The 17130-nt window shown below is 37.1% G+C and overlaps 4 protein-coding genes across 4 annotated transcripts; 2 read left to right on the forward strand and 2 right to left on the reverse strand.

Moving 5' to 3' along the window:
• The first annotated feature begins 143 nt into the window (after nucleotides 1–143).
• Nucleotides 144–968, forward strand: LOC108834318 (uncharacterized). Its single transcript, XM_018607659.2, has one exon. The coding sequence runs from the start codon at nucleotides 239–241 to the stop codon at nucleotides 845–847; it is 609 nt and encodes a 202-aa protein (XP_018463161.2). The 5' UTR covers nucleotides 144–238; the 3' UTR covers nucleotides 848–968.
• Nucleotides 969–1653: 685 nt separating this feature from the next.
• Nucleotides 1654–3493, forward strand: LOC108862781 (glycosylinositol phosphorylceramide mannosyl transferase 1). The gene is made up of 6 exons (XM_018637016.2): nucleotides 1654–1811; nucleotides 1897–2108; nucleotides 2230–2626; nucleotides 2781–2944; nucleotides 3035–3105; nucleotides 3187–3493. The coding sequence occupies exons 2-6, from the start codon at nucleotides 1897–1899 to the stop codon at nucleotides 3345–3347; spliced, it is 1005 nt and encodes a 334-aa protein (XP_018492518.1). The 5' UTR covers nucleotides 1654–1811; the 3' UTR covers nucleotides 3348–3493.
• A 60-nt stretch (nucleotides 3494–3553) lies between these two features.
• On the reverse strand, nucleotides 3554–4903 carry LOC108862780 (nematode resistance protein-like HSPRO1). The gene has a single exon (XM_018637015.2). The coding sequence runs from the start codon at nucleotides 4851–4853 to the stop codon at nucleotides 3576–3578; it is 1278 nt and encodes a 425-aa protein (XP_018492517.1). The 5' UTR covers nucleotides 4854–4903; the 3' UTR covers nucleotides 3554–3575.
• A 7678-nt stretch (nucleotides 4904–12581) lies between these two features.
• LOC108859018 (receptor-like protein 48) lies at nucleotides 12582–15689 on the reverse strand. The gene is made up of 2 exons (XM_057010663.1): nucleotides 13949–15689; nucleotides 12582–13755 (listed from the first exon to the last, which is right to left on the reverse strand). The coding sequence occupies exons 1-2, from the start codon at nucleotides 15458–15460 to the stop codon at nucleotides 12661–12663; spliced, it is 2607 nt and encodes an 868-aa protein (XP_056866643.1). The 5' UTR covers nucleotides 15461–15689; the 3' UTR covers nucleotides 12582–12660.
• Between the last annotated feature and the right edge of the window lie 1441 nt (nucleotides 15690–17130).

Consider the following 17130-nt stretch of genomic DNA (forward strand, 5'->3'; position numbering starts at 1 on the left):
CAGATACAAATAGTTCGTATTGGCTAAAGGACTATTTGAAGTAATAAAATTTATCGTTGATAAAAAAACACGAGTTGGGCCAAAACTATGAAAAGCCCATTTAAATCCAAATAACTTTTCAAATAACAAAACTCCTCATTGACCAGACCTTCTTCTTCTACCTCTCTCTCTCTCTCTCTAACACAAGAGAGCTGAGCTTCAATCGATGAGATCAGTCCAGAAAAAGTAGAAGAAAACGATGAGGAGACTCCTCATCAAGAAGAATCCAGTCTTCTTCCTACTTGTCCTCATCGCTACTTCTTCCTTAACTATCCTCATCTTCTCTTTACTCCGATTACCGGAATCACCTCCGATCATCACCACCGGAAAACTCAGAGCCGATCTCTCCAACGAAGTTGGTTTCTTCGGGAACATGATGGTCGAAATGCTCCCCGAAGATCTAACTTTCACTGCCTTCGTACCGTCGGAGAACGCATTCAATCGAGATCTGGGGATGACGAAACCGAGCAACACAAGTAAATCAATATCATCTGAAGACGAGGATAACACGTACGCCGTCGTATCGAGGATCTTGGGTTTCGCCGTGGTACCGTATAGAGTGGAGGAGGGAGACGTAGGGAAAGACGAAACGGCGTCGTACGAGTCGTTGAGTGGTTTCGCGTTGAAGATTTGGAGGAAGAGTGGTGGTGGAGGGCTTGTGGTGAATGGCGTGGAGACTGAGAAGATGGGGTTGAAGAGAGGGAAGGTAACCGTTCACGTTATGGATGGTGTGATAATGGATTCTGATTTCGCACAGTCTGTTGCTTCTTCTTCTGATTCACAAGACGAAGATGAACCTGAGCCATAGAGAAAGAAGAAATCCTTTGTAGTTTGTTGTAATATAGACAAAATTCTTTAAAATGTAATAATACTCCCCAATGTTTCATATTAATTGTATTGCGACAATAGACAGAGACGTTTCTTTATAACTTTGTGATAAGGATTTGAGAAAGAAGAAGATCAAACCTTTGTATTGCGACAGTAGACAGAGACTTTTCTTTTCTTTGTAACTTTGTGATCTTTATTTCAGGATTTGAGAAAGAAAGAAGACCAAATCTTTGTATTGCGACAGTAGACAGAGGGGGACGTTGCTTTGTAATTTAGCAGTGTTGGGACGAAATTAACCTTAGGTGTAGTGTCGGATTCGGTAGATTATTGGTTAGAACTTTATGATGACTAAAAAAATTGTTTACTAGTTTTTTTTTTTTTTTTTTTTACTAGTTTCTGAAGTAAAACTTAAACTCAGCTAAACATCTCTTCTATTTTTCCAAATAATTCACTTTAGCATCAGTTTTTTTTGTTTCCTTTTTAGAGCATATTCAACTCATCTTTACAATATAGAAATTACTATTATATCTTTTATTTAATAGGAAATAACACTGTTTTATCTTAAAAACATACATGAAAGTGATTTTATTTTTATTTTGAAAAACAATATCAAAATAAATTGTAAGTTTTTTTAAAAAAAAGAAAAAATTGTAAACCGGCACATTTTAACATGAGACAACAGTTTACGACGTCTCGATCAAAAAAGACAGTTTACGACGGACGTCAACAAGGACTCGGGACGTCGTGGTTAATGAAGCTAACAGTAACGCTTCAAAATCCTTACACGTGGCAGTAAACTTCTCTCTTACCGTGCGCCTCGCCGCACCAGATAACTCCGTCGTCTCTGATCTGCGATCTTAAGTCGCCGCGATGACCCCCCCAAATAAAAAACAACAAAACTCCTTCTGAGAAGGAAAGACTGAGTCGACTCGCTCTTCAACACGGTTTGACCTAAACTCATCTCCCTCTTCTTAAAAACCATACGCATCTGGATGACCTCAAACTTATCTTCTTCTCGTTAATTTTCAGATGGGAGGAGGAGAGGTTTCTAAAGAGATGGGAACTTGCTCGTTAGCGTATCGCCGCGGAGATCACAAGCTACGCAAGTTCGTTACGGCGAGGAGCGCCAAGTTCCTCCTACTCTCCTGCATCGCCTTCGCGCTGATCACACTCGCTTGCCGATCTTCCCGGCCTTGGTTCAACACTTCAATCGCCGTCGCGGATCAGATCTCCAGATCAAGGCGTGTGTCTTTAACCTTCTTTAACTGCAAAATCTTACTAAATTTTGGTTTAGATATATTAATACGCTTCTTATTTAGGAAACTAATCTTTTGACTTTTTTTTTTTTTTAATCTCTTCCAGGAAAGGTTACACGCTTTTGATGAACACATGGAAGAGATACGATCTGTTGAAGAAGTCCGTTTCGCACTACGCATCGTGTTCTAGGCTTGACTCCATCCACATTGTGTGGAGCGAGCCTAACCCTCCTTCGGAGTCTCTCAAGAAGCATCTCGAGAAGGTTGTGAAGAAGAAAGCTAGAGATGGGCACGAGGTTGAGCTTAGGTTTGATGTAAACAAAGAAGACAGTTTGAACAACAGGTTTAAAGAGATTCAAGACTTGAAAACCGACGCTGTGTTCTCGATCGATGATGATATTATATTCCCTTGTCACACTGTGGATTTCGCTTTCAATGTTTGGGAGAGTGCTCCGGAGACTATGGTTGGGTTCGTGCCTCGTGTCCATTGGCCTGAACAATCGGTATGGCCCCTTTATGTATTAAAGGAAGCTCTTAATAGCATTATCTTTTTAAGTTGTTTGCTATTAAGAGCTCTGTTTGGAACTATCTTTCTTTCATTGTATAAGAAACATAGTGTTATACGTGGGATAAGAAAGTTGAGTTCAATCTATGCAGAATGGTAAAGCTGATTACTACACCTACAGTGGATGGTGGTCTGTTTGGTGGAGTGGTACATATAGCATGGTACTCTCAAAGGCAGCTTTCTTCCACAAAAAGTTCCTAACCCTTTACACGAACGACATGCCAGCATCTATTAGAGAATTCACTACCAAGAACAGGTTCCTTTATCTTTTTTTTTCTTTGTATCTCTGGTTGTTTTGTTATTGAAACACACGGCCTGAGCATGATATGCATATAATTAATAACAGGAACTGTGAAGATATCGCAATGTCATTCCTCATCGCAAATGCTACAAACGCTCCTCCTATATGGGTTAAAGGTAATCTTTCAACAACTCGGACGTCATATGATTCTTGATAACCTCTGATCATGAAGAGTGTATTTGGAATGTTTCTTGTAGGTAAGATATATGAAATAGGTTCAACAGGAATCAGTAGCATAGGAGGGCACACGGAGAAAAGAACACACTGCGTAAACCGGTTTGTAGCAGAGTTCGGAAGAATGCCACTTGTATACACTTCGATGAAAGCCGTTGATAGTCGCAGTTTATGGTTCTGGTGATTGCTCTTTCTCTTCCCCTCTGGTTTACTACTGCTCTTTCACGTTCTAGCTTTAGTGTATGATGATGTTCCCCTATTGTAACTTTTGTAACATTACTGTGAGAAAAGAAACTCTTTTTTTAATGCTAAAAATGAGTTATATATATACATACACTGATCGTTACATGTTTCAAAAAAATTTCAGTAGTGTTACAATATCTGTGGATAGTGTTTTTTACTTTAGTCTGTGTCAGTGTCGGGAAACCAAATTGCTCCAGAACTCTCCTAGGAAAGTCTTTGCAGCGTCTAGGCTGGGGTAATACGTTGGCTCCATAAACACCTGAGTCAGCGAGTCACACGTCTGGTGGTGACTCGCCGCCGTTCTATTGGCGTTTGCCTCCGCGCTTCCCATCATCGCTGCCGCCAACTTCTGGTACCCGAAGAAGAATCTCTTGGCGGCTGACTCAACCGCCTGCATCCCCTGGAGCAAATGTATCTTCTCGTAGTCTGTCTTCGTCGAGTAAAGCTTCATTGCAGCTTCTTGCAACCTCGGACCTCCGGTGGGGTCCACCTCAACTTCGAGTACAGCTGGCACTTTCTGTCTGAGCTCTTTAGACATCTTGGCCATTTCCACTAGTCCCTTTGATCTGAAGCAAAACGCATCGTTTAGTGAGGTTGATTTGATCTTTAACTGTTTCTTGACCTTCAAAAAGTCTTCTGGATCCATCAGAATGTGTAGATCCTCTATCTCTGTCAGAAGCTTCCATATTGTCTCTACCAAGTACACGTCGGAAGAGGCTTTCTCGAACTCTCCCTCGTCGATTCTTGATTCGATCCGGTTTAGGAGATTCAGAGAAACATGAATCCAAGATTCAAGAATCTGGTGAATCGTGTAGAGCGTTTGGTTCTCTTGATTCTCGATATGATCGGCGTAAGGGTTGTTCTTGAGGCTTTGCAGCTCTTCCGGGCGGCAAACGGCGTCGTATTGGAGATACGGTTTTCCGGCTAGGTTTGGTTCACCTAAACCGAGTGTATATTTACACCAACGCATTTCGTTCTCGACCATACACAAGATCTTCTGACCAATGCTCTCCGTTGTCCGACACGTGGCGATATCCGACAGCAAGCTCGTTGAGCTCCAGGCATTGCTTACCGGTACGTGTTCGTCATCGTCTTCGCAGAGTGACGCGACGATCTTTATCTGGCTTGTGACGAGTGAGTCCAAACGTCGGGTCCACTCGCGGAGGTTGATGTACGGACGTGTGTCGGAAGCAATGGTCAAGATCAAACGGAAAGTGATCTCTATAGCCTGAAGCGCTGGTTTGAGGACCGGTTCGGTGGCCCATTTAGGGAAGTCAAGAGAGGACCAAAGGGTTTTGAGTTCCGGCAAACGGAGGTATAGTTCGTAAGCGGCGGCTGAGGATGAAGAGGATATTGGAGAAGAGACGGAGAGGTCAGAAGGCTCCGGAATGGTGACGTGGAGCTTCTTGGGAGATACCATCTTCCTCTCCAAATCCAAATCAGCCATCTTCTTGAAAATAAACGAGTTGGTTTTTGATGAATATATATATTAGCAATGAGACGATTATGCATTGTATATATAGATATTACGAGACCATGTGAGAGGGAAACAGATAGGAAAAATGAAAAACACGTCATTGTGTGGAAAAATTTAACAAAGACAAAGATTTGAAAGTCAACGTACAACAACGGCTGTTTCTCTTATTTTTGTTCTCGTTGTTTTTGGAATGATGGAAACTTTCAATAGTGTATTTTTTGTTAAAGAACTTTCAATAGTGTATTCAAGTATACATTCAAGTATACGGTACGTTTTCCTACTTTTAGGGAATTATTCAAAATCTTTCTTCATATAGAAATGTTCTTTTCTCCTCATTTGAAACTTCTTTCATAGAGGATATGATCCATATGGATATGGCATGATCTGTAGATAAAACTTGTTAACAACTACGAATACCACCAAATAGCGATATAATCTAATTGAACTAGTTGGTTTGATATAAGACATATACACGTTAGTCTGAAGTTTGAATTCTACTTCTGCTAAAAAATTAAAGTTGCTAGCGAATGTGATTGGAATGAGCTATAGATTTATGCTTTTGGATGTACAATTTAATCCATCCGTAGATTTATTTGTATAGACTGTTTTTGCTGTAAATTTTTTAAGAAAAGAAAAACTTAATTGGTTAATATATATTGTTTTAAGCTAAATTTTGGTTGTTTAGAACGAAACTAATCTTAAGATATATCTACAGACGTAACCAATCATCCCAACTATTTAACTAGACGAAACTAATCTTAAGATTCATTAGATAATTTGGAGTGGGACTAATTACATTGTTTTTGTATAGAATTAGTTGGGTTTTGAACCATGCATTTTTTATTATTAAAAAATTACCATAAAAGGGTATCAAAGTTTTAAATTTGTTGGGTTTCTTATGGTTTTAAATTTGGGATGACTATGATGTTGGACACAATTAAGTAACTATCAATTGAGTCTCAGTTTATCCGGTTCTACCTCCAAGTCAAACCAGTTTTCAGTCACTAAAGAAACATATGTGAAAAGGAAGAAATAAAGCCACTTGCCAATTTAATCCATCAAAAAAGTTAATAATGAATAATTATTATTTACAAGCACATTACCTGAAAGAACTCATGTCACAGATTTTTATAACATATTTATTTACTATATGCAGTAAAATAATTAGATATATATGAGTTGACCAAAATAATATAAGGTGATAAATGAGGTCACATCAGACTCATATAAACCACATACGGTTCATAGCACTATATTATATTGTGGATATAGTATAGTACGTTTACATTGTACATATAAACCACATACGGTTCATAGCACTAATACAATTAATGGAGTAACGAGGGTGAGTTAGTGAAACCCCTTCCTATATGATAACACTAAACCTTAATCTGGAAATGTCAACCCACATCCAAGATATAAATAGTTTTCCTGTTTTCAAATAATGATATTCACCAGGTTTATAATATTTTACTACATGGTGGATATAGTATATTACTTGTATAGTGTAAGGGAACTAAACTTTAGTACTCGTTCAATAATTCAAGGGACTTTAGTGAAATTTTCACTCAGATGATAACACTAAACCCTAATCCGGAAATGTCAACCCACATCCGAGATATAAACAGCTTCCACCGTTTTCAAATAATGACATTCACCAAGTTCATAATACTATACTACATGGTGGATATAGTATAGTACTTGTATAGTGTACGGGAACTAAACTTTAGTCCTCGTTCAATAATTCAAGGGAGTTAGTGAAACTCTCACCCAGATGATAACACTAAACCCTAACCCGGAAATGTCAACCCACATCCGAGATATAAATAGCTTTCACCGTTTTCAAATAATGACATTCACCAGATTCATAATACTATACTACATGGTGGATATAGTATAGTACTTGTATAGTGTACGGGAACTAAACTTTAGTACTCGTTCAATAATTTAAGGGACTTTAGTAAAACTCTCACCCAGATGATAACACTAAACTCTAATCCGGAAATGTCAATCCACATTCGAGATATAAACAGCTTTCACCGTTTTCAAATAATGACATTCACTAGGTTCATAATACTATACTACATGATGGATATAGTATAGTACTTGTATAGTATACATAGAACTAAACTTTAGTACTTGTATTAATGAATCCGACGAAAAGGGACATGTTGAAATTGAAGACCACAATATATTGTTCATTTTCACATAAATAATATAAAAATACAAGAGTGAGCGGAGACTATTTAAAATAGTATAGTAATCGTACATAAATAGTAATCTAAAAAATATAATAACCTTACATACTATACTATATTTTATTTATTGCATATAGTATAGTCGGCGAGTTCATCTTCTTCACATCTTCCTCTGTTTCAGACATGGCGATCATCTGTTTCAGACATGGTGACTTCTATTTCAGACATGGCGATGAACGCATTCACTGTTCTGAGGTAACTATTCTTCACCATACCATAACAATGCGAAATACCATGACAATTTAAATAAATAATAAGAAAAAATTCAAGATTGACAAAATTTTAAAAAATCAAAACAGAAATTGCGACGTCACCTGTTGGTTCTATGGTGCCATCTTCTCCTCCAAACTCAATTCCGCAAGCTCAGAATCTTTGCTCCTTCCTCGTCTTGAGAAGAAGGTATGTTTGTTTCGTAGATCTAAATTGGTGTTTTTGCTGACCGTGTACGCTGTCACCGTTGCTCTTCTTTACCATCAGATACGTATAAAAGAGAGAGTGTGGTTTTCTAAGAGCCACAAGTTGTTTTTATTATTATTATTATTAATCTTTATTTTTTTTTTGCAGGTTTCACCGGTGGTTTATGGGGGTAATATAGCTATTTTTTATAATGTTTGAGTCATGTATCGGTGAGTTAAGTATTTTAGATATAAAATTAATTTACTTTTGTTTGATTGCTGTACAATACAATTTCCCTTATTATTTTAGAACAATGGATAAGATCTAGCGAGGTATGACTTATAATATGTCAAGTCTAGCGACCAGCGTAAGGAAATTGAAAAACCAAGAAAATAAAATAAGGCACATGAGGTTTGGTCGGAATCCCTTTCGATGGCGTTTAAGGACTTTGGGGAAAAAGAGTGGAACAAGTCCTAATAACTTTAGTCTCTCTTTTTCCTGTTTCTTAATCCCCGTTTGTGTAACGTTCCAATTATAAATCTTTTTATTTTGTCGGTGTCATCGTTGTTTATTACTTATTTACAAGGAAAATAGTTTGATTTGGTTATTGAAAACATTTAATATTATATATCATCAACCTCAATCTTTGAAAGTTATATGTTCTTATCGTATCTACTTAAAACTTAAAAGGGACCTATCCTTGAAAATTATACAGCTAACCAGATTTGTATTCCTAGTTTTTAATAATTAACTTTTGAGAAATGTATCCAACTAAACTCTATCACGTTTTTTTTGTTATCTTTTGGTCATCCCTAACAAACTGGTCTAGACCAACTAATTTAAAATATAACAGTCGAGTTTTCATATTTTTTTCATATCAAAAGGTAACATATTATAAGGATCAAGCAATTCGTATGGATACACTGATATATAGTTGACTCTGAAGAAAATAAGAGTATGATCGACGCAAATATACTTCAATTGGACCGGATGAGATAGCCCACTTGGTAAGGGCCTTGGGGGCCAATTGTCATGCCCCCGGGTTCGACGCTAGGCGGGGGGAACTACTCTTCTGTGTCACCAGTGGTACTGGGTGTTGGGCCTTGTCCTCAGCCCAGGTAATACCCTCCCGGGTGAAGCGGACCGCTGCCTGACCGGGCCCTGGGGAATGACCCACGAAGTGGGGAACCCCAGGATTATCAAAAAAAAAAAAAAAAAAAATATATATATATACTTCAATTGTAGAGTTTGAAGTGGTTTATGGTGCACAAGTGGACACCTAACCTTAAAGTTTAGATCTCGCTTATAAATATCTATGTAAATAAGAGAAGATGTATTCAGTAATTGGTTGGATTCTTAAGGAATGTAAAAGCAAAAGAAAATTTTATAATCATTTCTCGAAGGCACTTAGAAAACTACAGCAGAAGAAAATTAGTGACAGTAATTATTATTTTTTCAGTAAAACTAATGACATTCAACTGGTTAAAAGTAATTTTATGTTTTGACAAAAAAGAAGTAATTTTATGTTTATGTCGACAGTGAAAGTAATATATAGGTTTATAAATAATATATATACCTAATTACCCTGTAATTTCATAATTAATCAATAACACTAGAAGAAATCATACTCCCTCTATTTCAATTTATTTGATATTCAAGGTTGTCACATTTATTAAGAAAACACAAAATTTAATTTAATTTATCTTTTTACACAAAAACACCATTAACTAAAACAAATTCATCAACCAATTAAAATTACACTGTAAAAATATAAATAGTCATAAAAACTAAATAACTTTAAATTTTTGTATAGAAAAAAACATTACTTTTAACAAAACTTAAAAAATCCTAAAATATAATAACTCATACTCCAAGATTTTGCATTTTTGAAGATAAAAAAGAATTCCCACTCATTCACAGTAGCCGACTTTTCATGTTCAATCTTAATAAATTTAAATCAGTGATTAGACACTTATAGGTGAAAGAGAACAAATTAAATAGAGAAAGGAAATCATTAGTATTGCTTAGCTGTTATGAACACTGAAGATAAGTGAAGATAAGTCATCGACATCAGTTCTGGTGATATGGTACGAATAGGAACGTATTCCATTCAATACCCAATATCGAACGTATTCCATTCATTACCCAATAGGTTGGAGATCATCATATTGAACAACCAGCCACCTGTACTAAAGATCTGTATATTGCGTAGTCGACATACAGTTCAACAATTCAGGATTTTATTATATACGCGTGTCTATATGACATAACATGATGTCACACATTCCTCTCGTGACGTAGACCCTTTTTGTATTTTCATGTTTTATATGTAGATTTTGGTTACCTAAAGAAGTCAAAAACTAAAAAACTGTTTGAAATAATGTTATATATATGTCTCAAGAAGAGAGCTTAAGATTGCAAGGCTCGTGTTCTAGCGTCTTGAAATAAGCTTTTAAGTTGTATAAATTTAGTTTTTTATCGGTTATGGTTATAGACAAATCGGATGAAATATTTGACTTTGGTTTCTAATTTTTTAAAATATATATATAAGATTTATGTATCCTAAACTGTTTTAAAAATTTTAAAATAATTTTAAAATATTTATAATTCCCTTAATCTCAGATTGGGTCTTCACTAAACATAAATTGTAATATGAGATCAACTCGTGAGGTGGTCTTGTCTCTTAGCTCGCGTGAGAAGAAAAGAATCATCAGATTTTTTACGTGGCGAAAAATTAGGACTTAACTAGGAATCCATATGTATTAAAAGCTGATCAATATTGACAAAAAAATAATAATTGAAAGCCGACCAATCAGGTAATAGTGCGCGTGACCAAGCCAGCACGTGGGGGCTCTGGTCAGTATTAAGTGCCACGTGGTGGAACCAAACCGAGTTGACGGCTGGAACCAGATAGCCACATAGCTAAAAACAGCTAGCTTCCCATCTCATTGGCTTTCTCTCTGCCGCGTCTGACTCGTGCATGGACCCTCACTCTAAGCAACCTTTTTGCAAATGTTGTTGTCCTCTTTTAAGCTGCTCTTGTCTCACCAAACAACCTTTTTTTTGCTTTATTGGCCGACAACAGTTTTTCCTTTTTTATTTGTATAATTAATTACGTATTTTGCATTACAAAATCACGTTACAGAATCGTTTTTATTCAAAGTTGGATACGATATGACAGAATTTACGTTTAAATTAATTATTTGTTCATAGTCTTAATGAGATCAAAGACTTATTATCATATCAGATCAACGAATTAAGTTTCATATCATCTGGATAACATTCATTATCATTGTCAATTTGTCCCACACCGTTTAATGTTCAATGGTCCAGTGTGAATTTAAGAGGCGGGAAGCAATGGTTCACCTAATTAAATTAGCCATCCATTTTACAATTTAGTGTTTTATATTCTCTATATATATGTAATTGATAACTAGGTGTTTTCTGCACTATGTGCACCAATAAAATTTTAAATTTAATTTATATTTAAATCTAAAATTTTAGTATTATTTTCTTACCAATATTTTAAAATAAATTTTGATTTATTTTAAATTATATTTAAAAATAAATATGTATATATTTTTATAAAATTATAATCTTAGATAAAAAATTTATTTATTTCTTTTGATAAAATATATTAAATCAACTTGTATAAAATTAATTAAAATTTTGATAGAAAACTGTATAATAATCAAAAATTAAAATTAAACAATATTTATAAAATTTTATAAAAAGCTAATGTTATTATGAATAGAATTATAATTTTATAAAAAAACATAAAACAATGAAAATGTTTTTTGGTAATAAAATTGTATTATAAAAAAAGAAATAAACAATATTTTGGAAATTTTAAAATATTATTGTATTATATTATTATATTATTTAATGTCATATTTGAATAGATTTACTTTAATTTATAATTTATTACCATATTCTAAAAATGTTACCAGAATATAATTAGCATTTAGTGTAATCATATATATCACATTTAATTATAATTCATGTCATAATTTTAGTATGTAATATTATATTTATTTAGTGAAATTGATTGTAAAGAAAACATGTGTCAAAATCACTAGCATGCAATGCATAGAAAAATAGAGAACCTATCAGATACACTTAGTCGGCACTTATCAGAATACATTATCTCATTATCTGAAAATGTACATGCCAGTCTGAACCAAATGCCACGAGTGCATTGCTATGTAAGAGACACTGAAATAGATAAGACTACTTTCGAGCTTTATCAAAACCGAGCTTCTTAGGAGCAGCCGAGCAGTATCAGCATCGTCTAGCAAGTGATCTAGCTGTTCACAAGCCTTTCATATGTTAGATCAAGCAAGTGAGTTTTAAGCTAAGATATCCTGGTGTTGGGCCGGGCCTGGAAGTGACTAACCTGAACTGAGGCTACAATGTGATGTTGGCCAAACCGGTCAGCAGATCCCAGTGCCAAATGTTGTGCATGCTCGCTCAATATGTAATTCAATATATCAGATATTAAGTGCTGATAGAAGAAGCGAACGAGCAAGCAAATAGCCGAGAGAAATAAATGTTTAAAAGTTGGTAGTCATGTAAAGTAAATATTGAACAGACAGATCCAAACATCATAATTAATTCAAGCTAAGAAGAAACAAACGAAGTAGAGAGAAAGATAGTACCGCTCGTCAATAGATGAACTGAGAGAGAGGTATAGACATAGTAGCCGCCTGGCCTGAGAATAAAGTCATGGAATCAGGGTTATATTATAAAAATTTATAGAATAATTTACATATGGATATAATACTATAAACGTAAGTGCTGGGAACTGAGGATGGTTCAGAGATCGCAACTAGAACGTTTTTCGAGTTCTGAATGGAGATGCGTTGCATTACTATGGAGGCGTGTTCGGTTAAGTGTCTCTGTGACAAGACTTCAGAAACAAAAAAAAATATAAAGGAAAAAAAAAAGAAATCAACTCCACCAAAAAGTACATACTCTCACAACAATACAACGAAAGATAATTAATTCTTGACGACGTTACAACATTAGTTTAAAAGAGTGGAGATGATTATAAGATGGTAGATAATTTGACCACACACAAAAAAAGACAACGGATAAGATATTATCAGGCAACTGATGCTATATTAAGCAAAAGAGTGAAAAATCCTCATGAACCAGTCAGGTTTATATAAACTCAGAACGTGGCCAATGGTCAGTCCACACAAAACACCAGGTACATAGGCTATTGCAACTGCAATCCAGCTCAACACTTGATCATTATCTTCCTTTACTTCATATACTTCTTCTCCTCCACCGCATGTTTCTTGAAGAGGAGCACCGCATAGGCCAGGATTCTCTGCGAACGAGGAACTATTCTGGCTTTGAATCTGAGTGCCTTGCGGTATTGGGCCTTCCAGCATGTTGTTCGAGAAGTTCATCAACGCTAGAAACGAGAGTTTCCCAAGCTCCTGAGGTATACTACCGAAGAATCTGTTTTCGGACAGATCTAGTGATTGTAGACTGGTTAGATTTGATAGAGACGGTGGGATACGGCCAGTGAGAGCGTTGTTTGACATGTTGAGCACAATCAGTCCCTTTAGCAAACCGATGGACCGTGGAATATCTCCTTCCAGTCGGTTCCCGGAGACATCGATGGTTTTATACATCCTGAAACCACTCCCGAGTAACTCCATCTCCGAGCCTTTGATTGCAAGAACCACCGACTTATGATAGTTCGAGAAGCTGATTCCCATAAACCTTCCCTGCTTATCATCTGTAACGTATGCATCTGACGTCATTGCACTCCAACCAGCAAAATAATCCAACGGCAGGACTCCAGTGAAGATATTTCCCGAAATGTCGAAGATTCGAAGCTTGGGGAAACTCAGAGAACCACCCCGTAGAGAATACACCGGCCCGTGAAACTTGTTAGAACGAATAACAAGAAACTGCAAATCAGGCAACGAACTCAACCAAAAAGGAAAAGTGTCACTGAACATGTTGTCTTCAACGTTGAGAAACTCGAGCAGAGTGCAGTTGATCAAAGACCTGGGAAGCTCTCCTGACAACTGATTACCACCAACATCTAACGAAACCAATCCCGCACCGATAGACTCCTCCGGAAACAACCCGGAGAGGTTGTTGTTCCGGAGATGCAAGAGGGAAAGCTTAGTATTGAAACTCTCGAAACACCGAGGTATAGAGCCGTTGAATCCGTTGTTGCTCAGAAGCAGGGCCGGCTTAGAGCATGGGGCAAGGGGGCGTAGGCCCCGGGGTCCAAACGTTTTTTTTCTAAAATAGTGTTAAAATGGGGTCTATATTTTTAAAAAAATTATGTATCAGGGCTCAAAAATTTTAAGTTACCTATAAATATATGTAAAAATAATATCAAAAAATATTTTGCTCAAGGGCCCATGGATTCTTTGAGCCGGCCCTGCTCAGAAGAAGCGTGTCGAGAGAAATCAATCCGCAGATCGTCGTCGGAATCTCTCCCGAGAACCGATTATCAGACGCCGAAAAGAACCTCGTAGAGTTTGGTAACAGAGGAAACGGATCTTGAAAAGCGTTCGAACTTATATCGAGCATTTCTATCGGACTCGTTTGGATCAGTCCATCAAAGCCGGTTAAATAATTCTTCGAGATGTCAACGTACAACAATCCCGACAATCTCCATAACCAGTCCGGTACTCTCCCTTCGATCCGATTGGCGGAAATATCCAGGTAATACAAATTGGTTTGCGTGCGGAGAAAGTTTGGAAATTCGGAGATATTGCATAATGCTAGAGACAAGGATCCTATGGGTGAGGGGAGATGGAGACTCGAGCTGATCTTCAGACTATTCCCGGAAAGATCCAGAACAGCGAGCGAAACGAGCTTAGAGAAAAGATTCAACTCGAATTTACTTCTCGTGTTCAGATAGGAGAGGTCGAGTAACACGAGTGACTTGAGACGCAAGAAGCTGCTGAAATCCACCGCGCCCTTCATCGTGTTCCAATAAGAGAGGTCTAGATACGATAACCGGACTAGTTTCGATATAAACCCTACCGGGATTGGACCGTTCAAACTGTTCCCTCCAAGGGTTAAAGTGTCGAGTTTATACGGCGAAGAAGAAGATATATTATTACCAATCTTGAGAGGACCGGTGAAGCTGTTTTTCTCCAGGTTAAGAAGGACCAACGAAGGGATCATGAAAAGAGACGTTGGAATAGTTCCGGTCATCGAGTTCGAACCGATATCGAAATGCTCAAGTTTGGAGAGGCGGCTCATGTTAGATGGGAGGGTACCTTCGAGATGGTTATTACGAAGGTCGAGCCACGTAAGCTCGCTCAGATTGAGCAGCGCGTGATGGAAGTTCCCGGTGAGCTCGCTCGTGGAAAGCAGCAGCTTCGTTAGTTTGTTTAGTTTGGCCATCGTTTCCGGTAGCTCACCGGTGAAACCGTTACCTTCGAGATCGAGATGAGTGAGTTGAGAAAGGTTTCCGATGGAAGAAGGGATCTTCCCGAAGAAACCGCATCCGTAAAGTTTCAAGACCCTCAAGTGTCTGAGGTCGCCGATGGAGTCCGGTAGAGTGCCCGCGAGGTTATTGGAGCTAAGGTTAAGGCTCTGAAGATGTTGTAGTTTAAAGAGACCGCTGTTGGATCTCAAAGAGCCGTTGAGAGAACTGCCCCAGAGATTTAGACCAATGACGTTCCCCGTCTTGAGATCACAAGAGACACCATCCCAGAAACAGCAGTCAGTGTTGTTGTTTAGCCACTTCTGTTTCTTCTCGTTAGGAGCTATCCCACTGAAGTGAAACTCACTCTTGAACTCCCAGAGAGCATCCCTCTGGTCTGGACGACACAAGTGATTAGCAGGAGGAGAAGAGAAAACAAGTATTGAGTAAGATAGTGAGAAGATTAAACACGAGCTCCATAGTATCATCTTCCTCTCACTACGAGAATGCATTTTTTTTTCTTTCTTTTTTTTTTTGTTTTGCTGTGAAACGAGAGAAAAATAAAAGATTGACTTAATAAGACTTCTGTGAAGGCTTTTTTTTAGATCCAAAGTCTCCTGTGAAGTCTTAATAGATGAGTGGTCCACAAAGTGATTTGACCTTACAGAGAGTATACAAAGCGAGAAACACAGTTTTGTTCACACTTGTGTGTAAAATCGCTGAAATATATGTTTGTAGCCCACAAACGTAGTTTTCTTCAGTGTTGTGGGGTTCCACAATTCCTTTGTTCATACGTCACTGCTAAAGAGTGAAAGTGAATGAAACCAACTCTTGTCTCAAATCAGTAGACCACCGATTTTTTTCTTTTTGCAGAAAGCCATTTCTACCCAAGTTTAAAAAGCCACATCAAATCCACCATAACGAGAAAAGATTAGACAATAAGCTTTAACTCTAGGATATCCCTCTCACTCTTAAAAATTTAGCATGCCTTTGTTAAAAAATTAAATAACAGAATCTTGTTATAACAGACTCAGTCATCCTTTATATGGGTTATCTAAGACCCAAACCAACACAAATTTAGATCCTCGCAATTGATATACCTAATTTATATGGTCTGGGTCAAATTCTAGAATGATCTCCATCATGCATAACACGATGAGCAAGCAATGAACCTGTAAGTAAACAGAGAAACAGCCTTGATTTGTCTACTAACGTTGTGAGGTTGGAAAATTTCTCAGGATCCATCACTTCTGATCCGTTATTGTTAGGTGTGTCAAGATATTGAAATGCTGTAATGTGTATTTCAATAATCTGAAAATATTTTCAACGATAGTATAGCAGATGAATATAGTAACTTCATCTCGTAAAAAGTGCACTATTAGAACCTGGAGAGACATCAATGAATGTTTTGACGCCACCGAGTTACAACCATTCACTCGATCAGTACATGTCTACAAGTAAGAAGTCAAAGAAGCTCTGCGCATCTGTAGTGTCAGGATAGTATCTTCCAAGGTCAGTAACAATTATTAGGACTCTAAGTCAGAGCATGTTTGCTAAGAAGTGCTTCCCTATTTTCATCAACTGCGATTTTTTGAACGAGGGAAGAGACAAGCTCTCCATAGCAACACCGATCAGAAGACCTGTAGGATCTGCATCAAGGCATTCGTAAAAGCAAATGCCAACTGATTTTTACTATGCAAACCACAATTAGAAAGGTTCTATGTACAATTCAAAATATTGGAAGCAGGCTAAGTGATATTATACATTGCGCTTGACATAAGAATTACCACCCCGAGGAGACGCCATCTCAATTCTAATGAAGATGTCAGTTCTGATGGTGATGCCAAAGAAGAGTCGAAGAAGCATCACCACATAACCATGGTAATGATTGCAAGAAAATCAAGAAAGGTACTCCCAATGGTTCAATCTATACGATCCTGAGCAAATTTGCAAATGTCTTAGAGTGTTTTCTTTTCTATTTCTTTTCTATGTTGGTTTTAGTTCATTTTATTTTCGTAGCCATAAACCACCTATCACCAAAACCGTCAATAGTAAGTTTTCTGAAGACAAATTAACTATACTTTCCTGAAAAGTTTGAATAAGAGAACTAAGAACAACTCCAATGGTGATACTCTTATAGTATCTTAGCAATTGGACAAAAAAAGAAATAAGAAAAAAAAAG

This window comes from Raphanus sativus, chromosome 5 (assembly GCF_000801105.2).
Source record: "Raphanus sativus cultivar WK10039 chromosome 5, ASM80110v3, whole genome shotgun sequence".
In the NCBI taxonomy this organism is placed as follows: domain Eukaryota; kingdom Viridiplantae; phylum Streptophyta; class Magnoliopsida; order Brassicales; family Brassicaceae; genus Raphanus; species Raphanus sativus.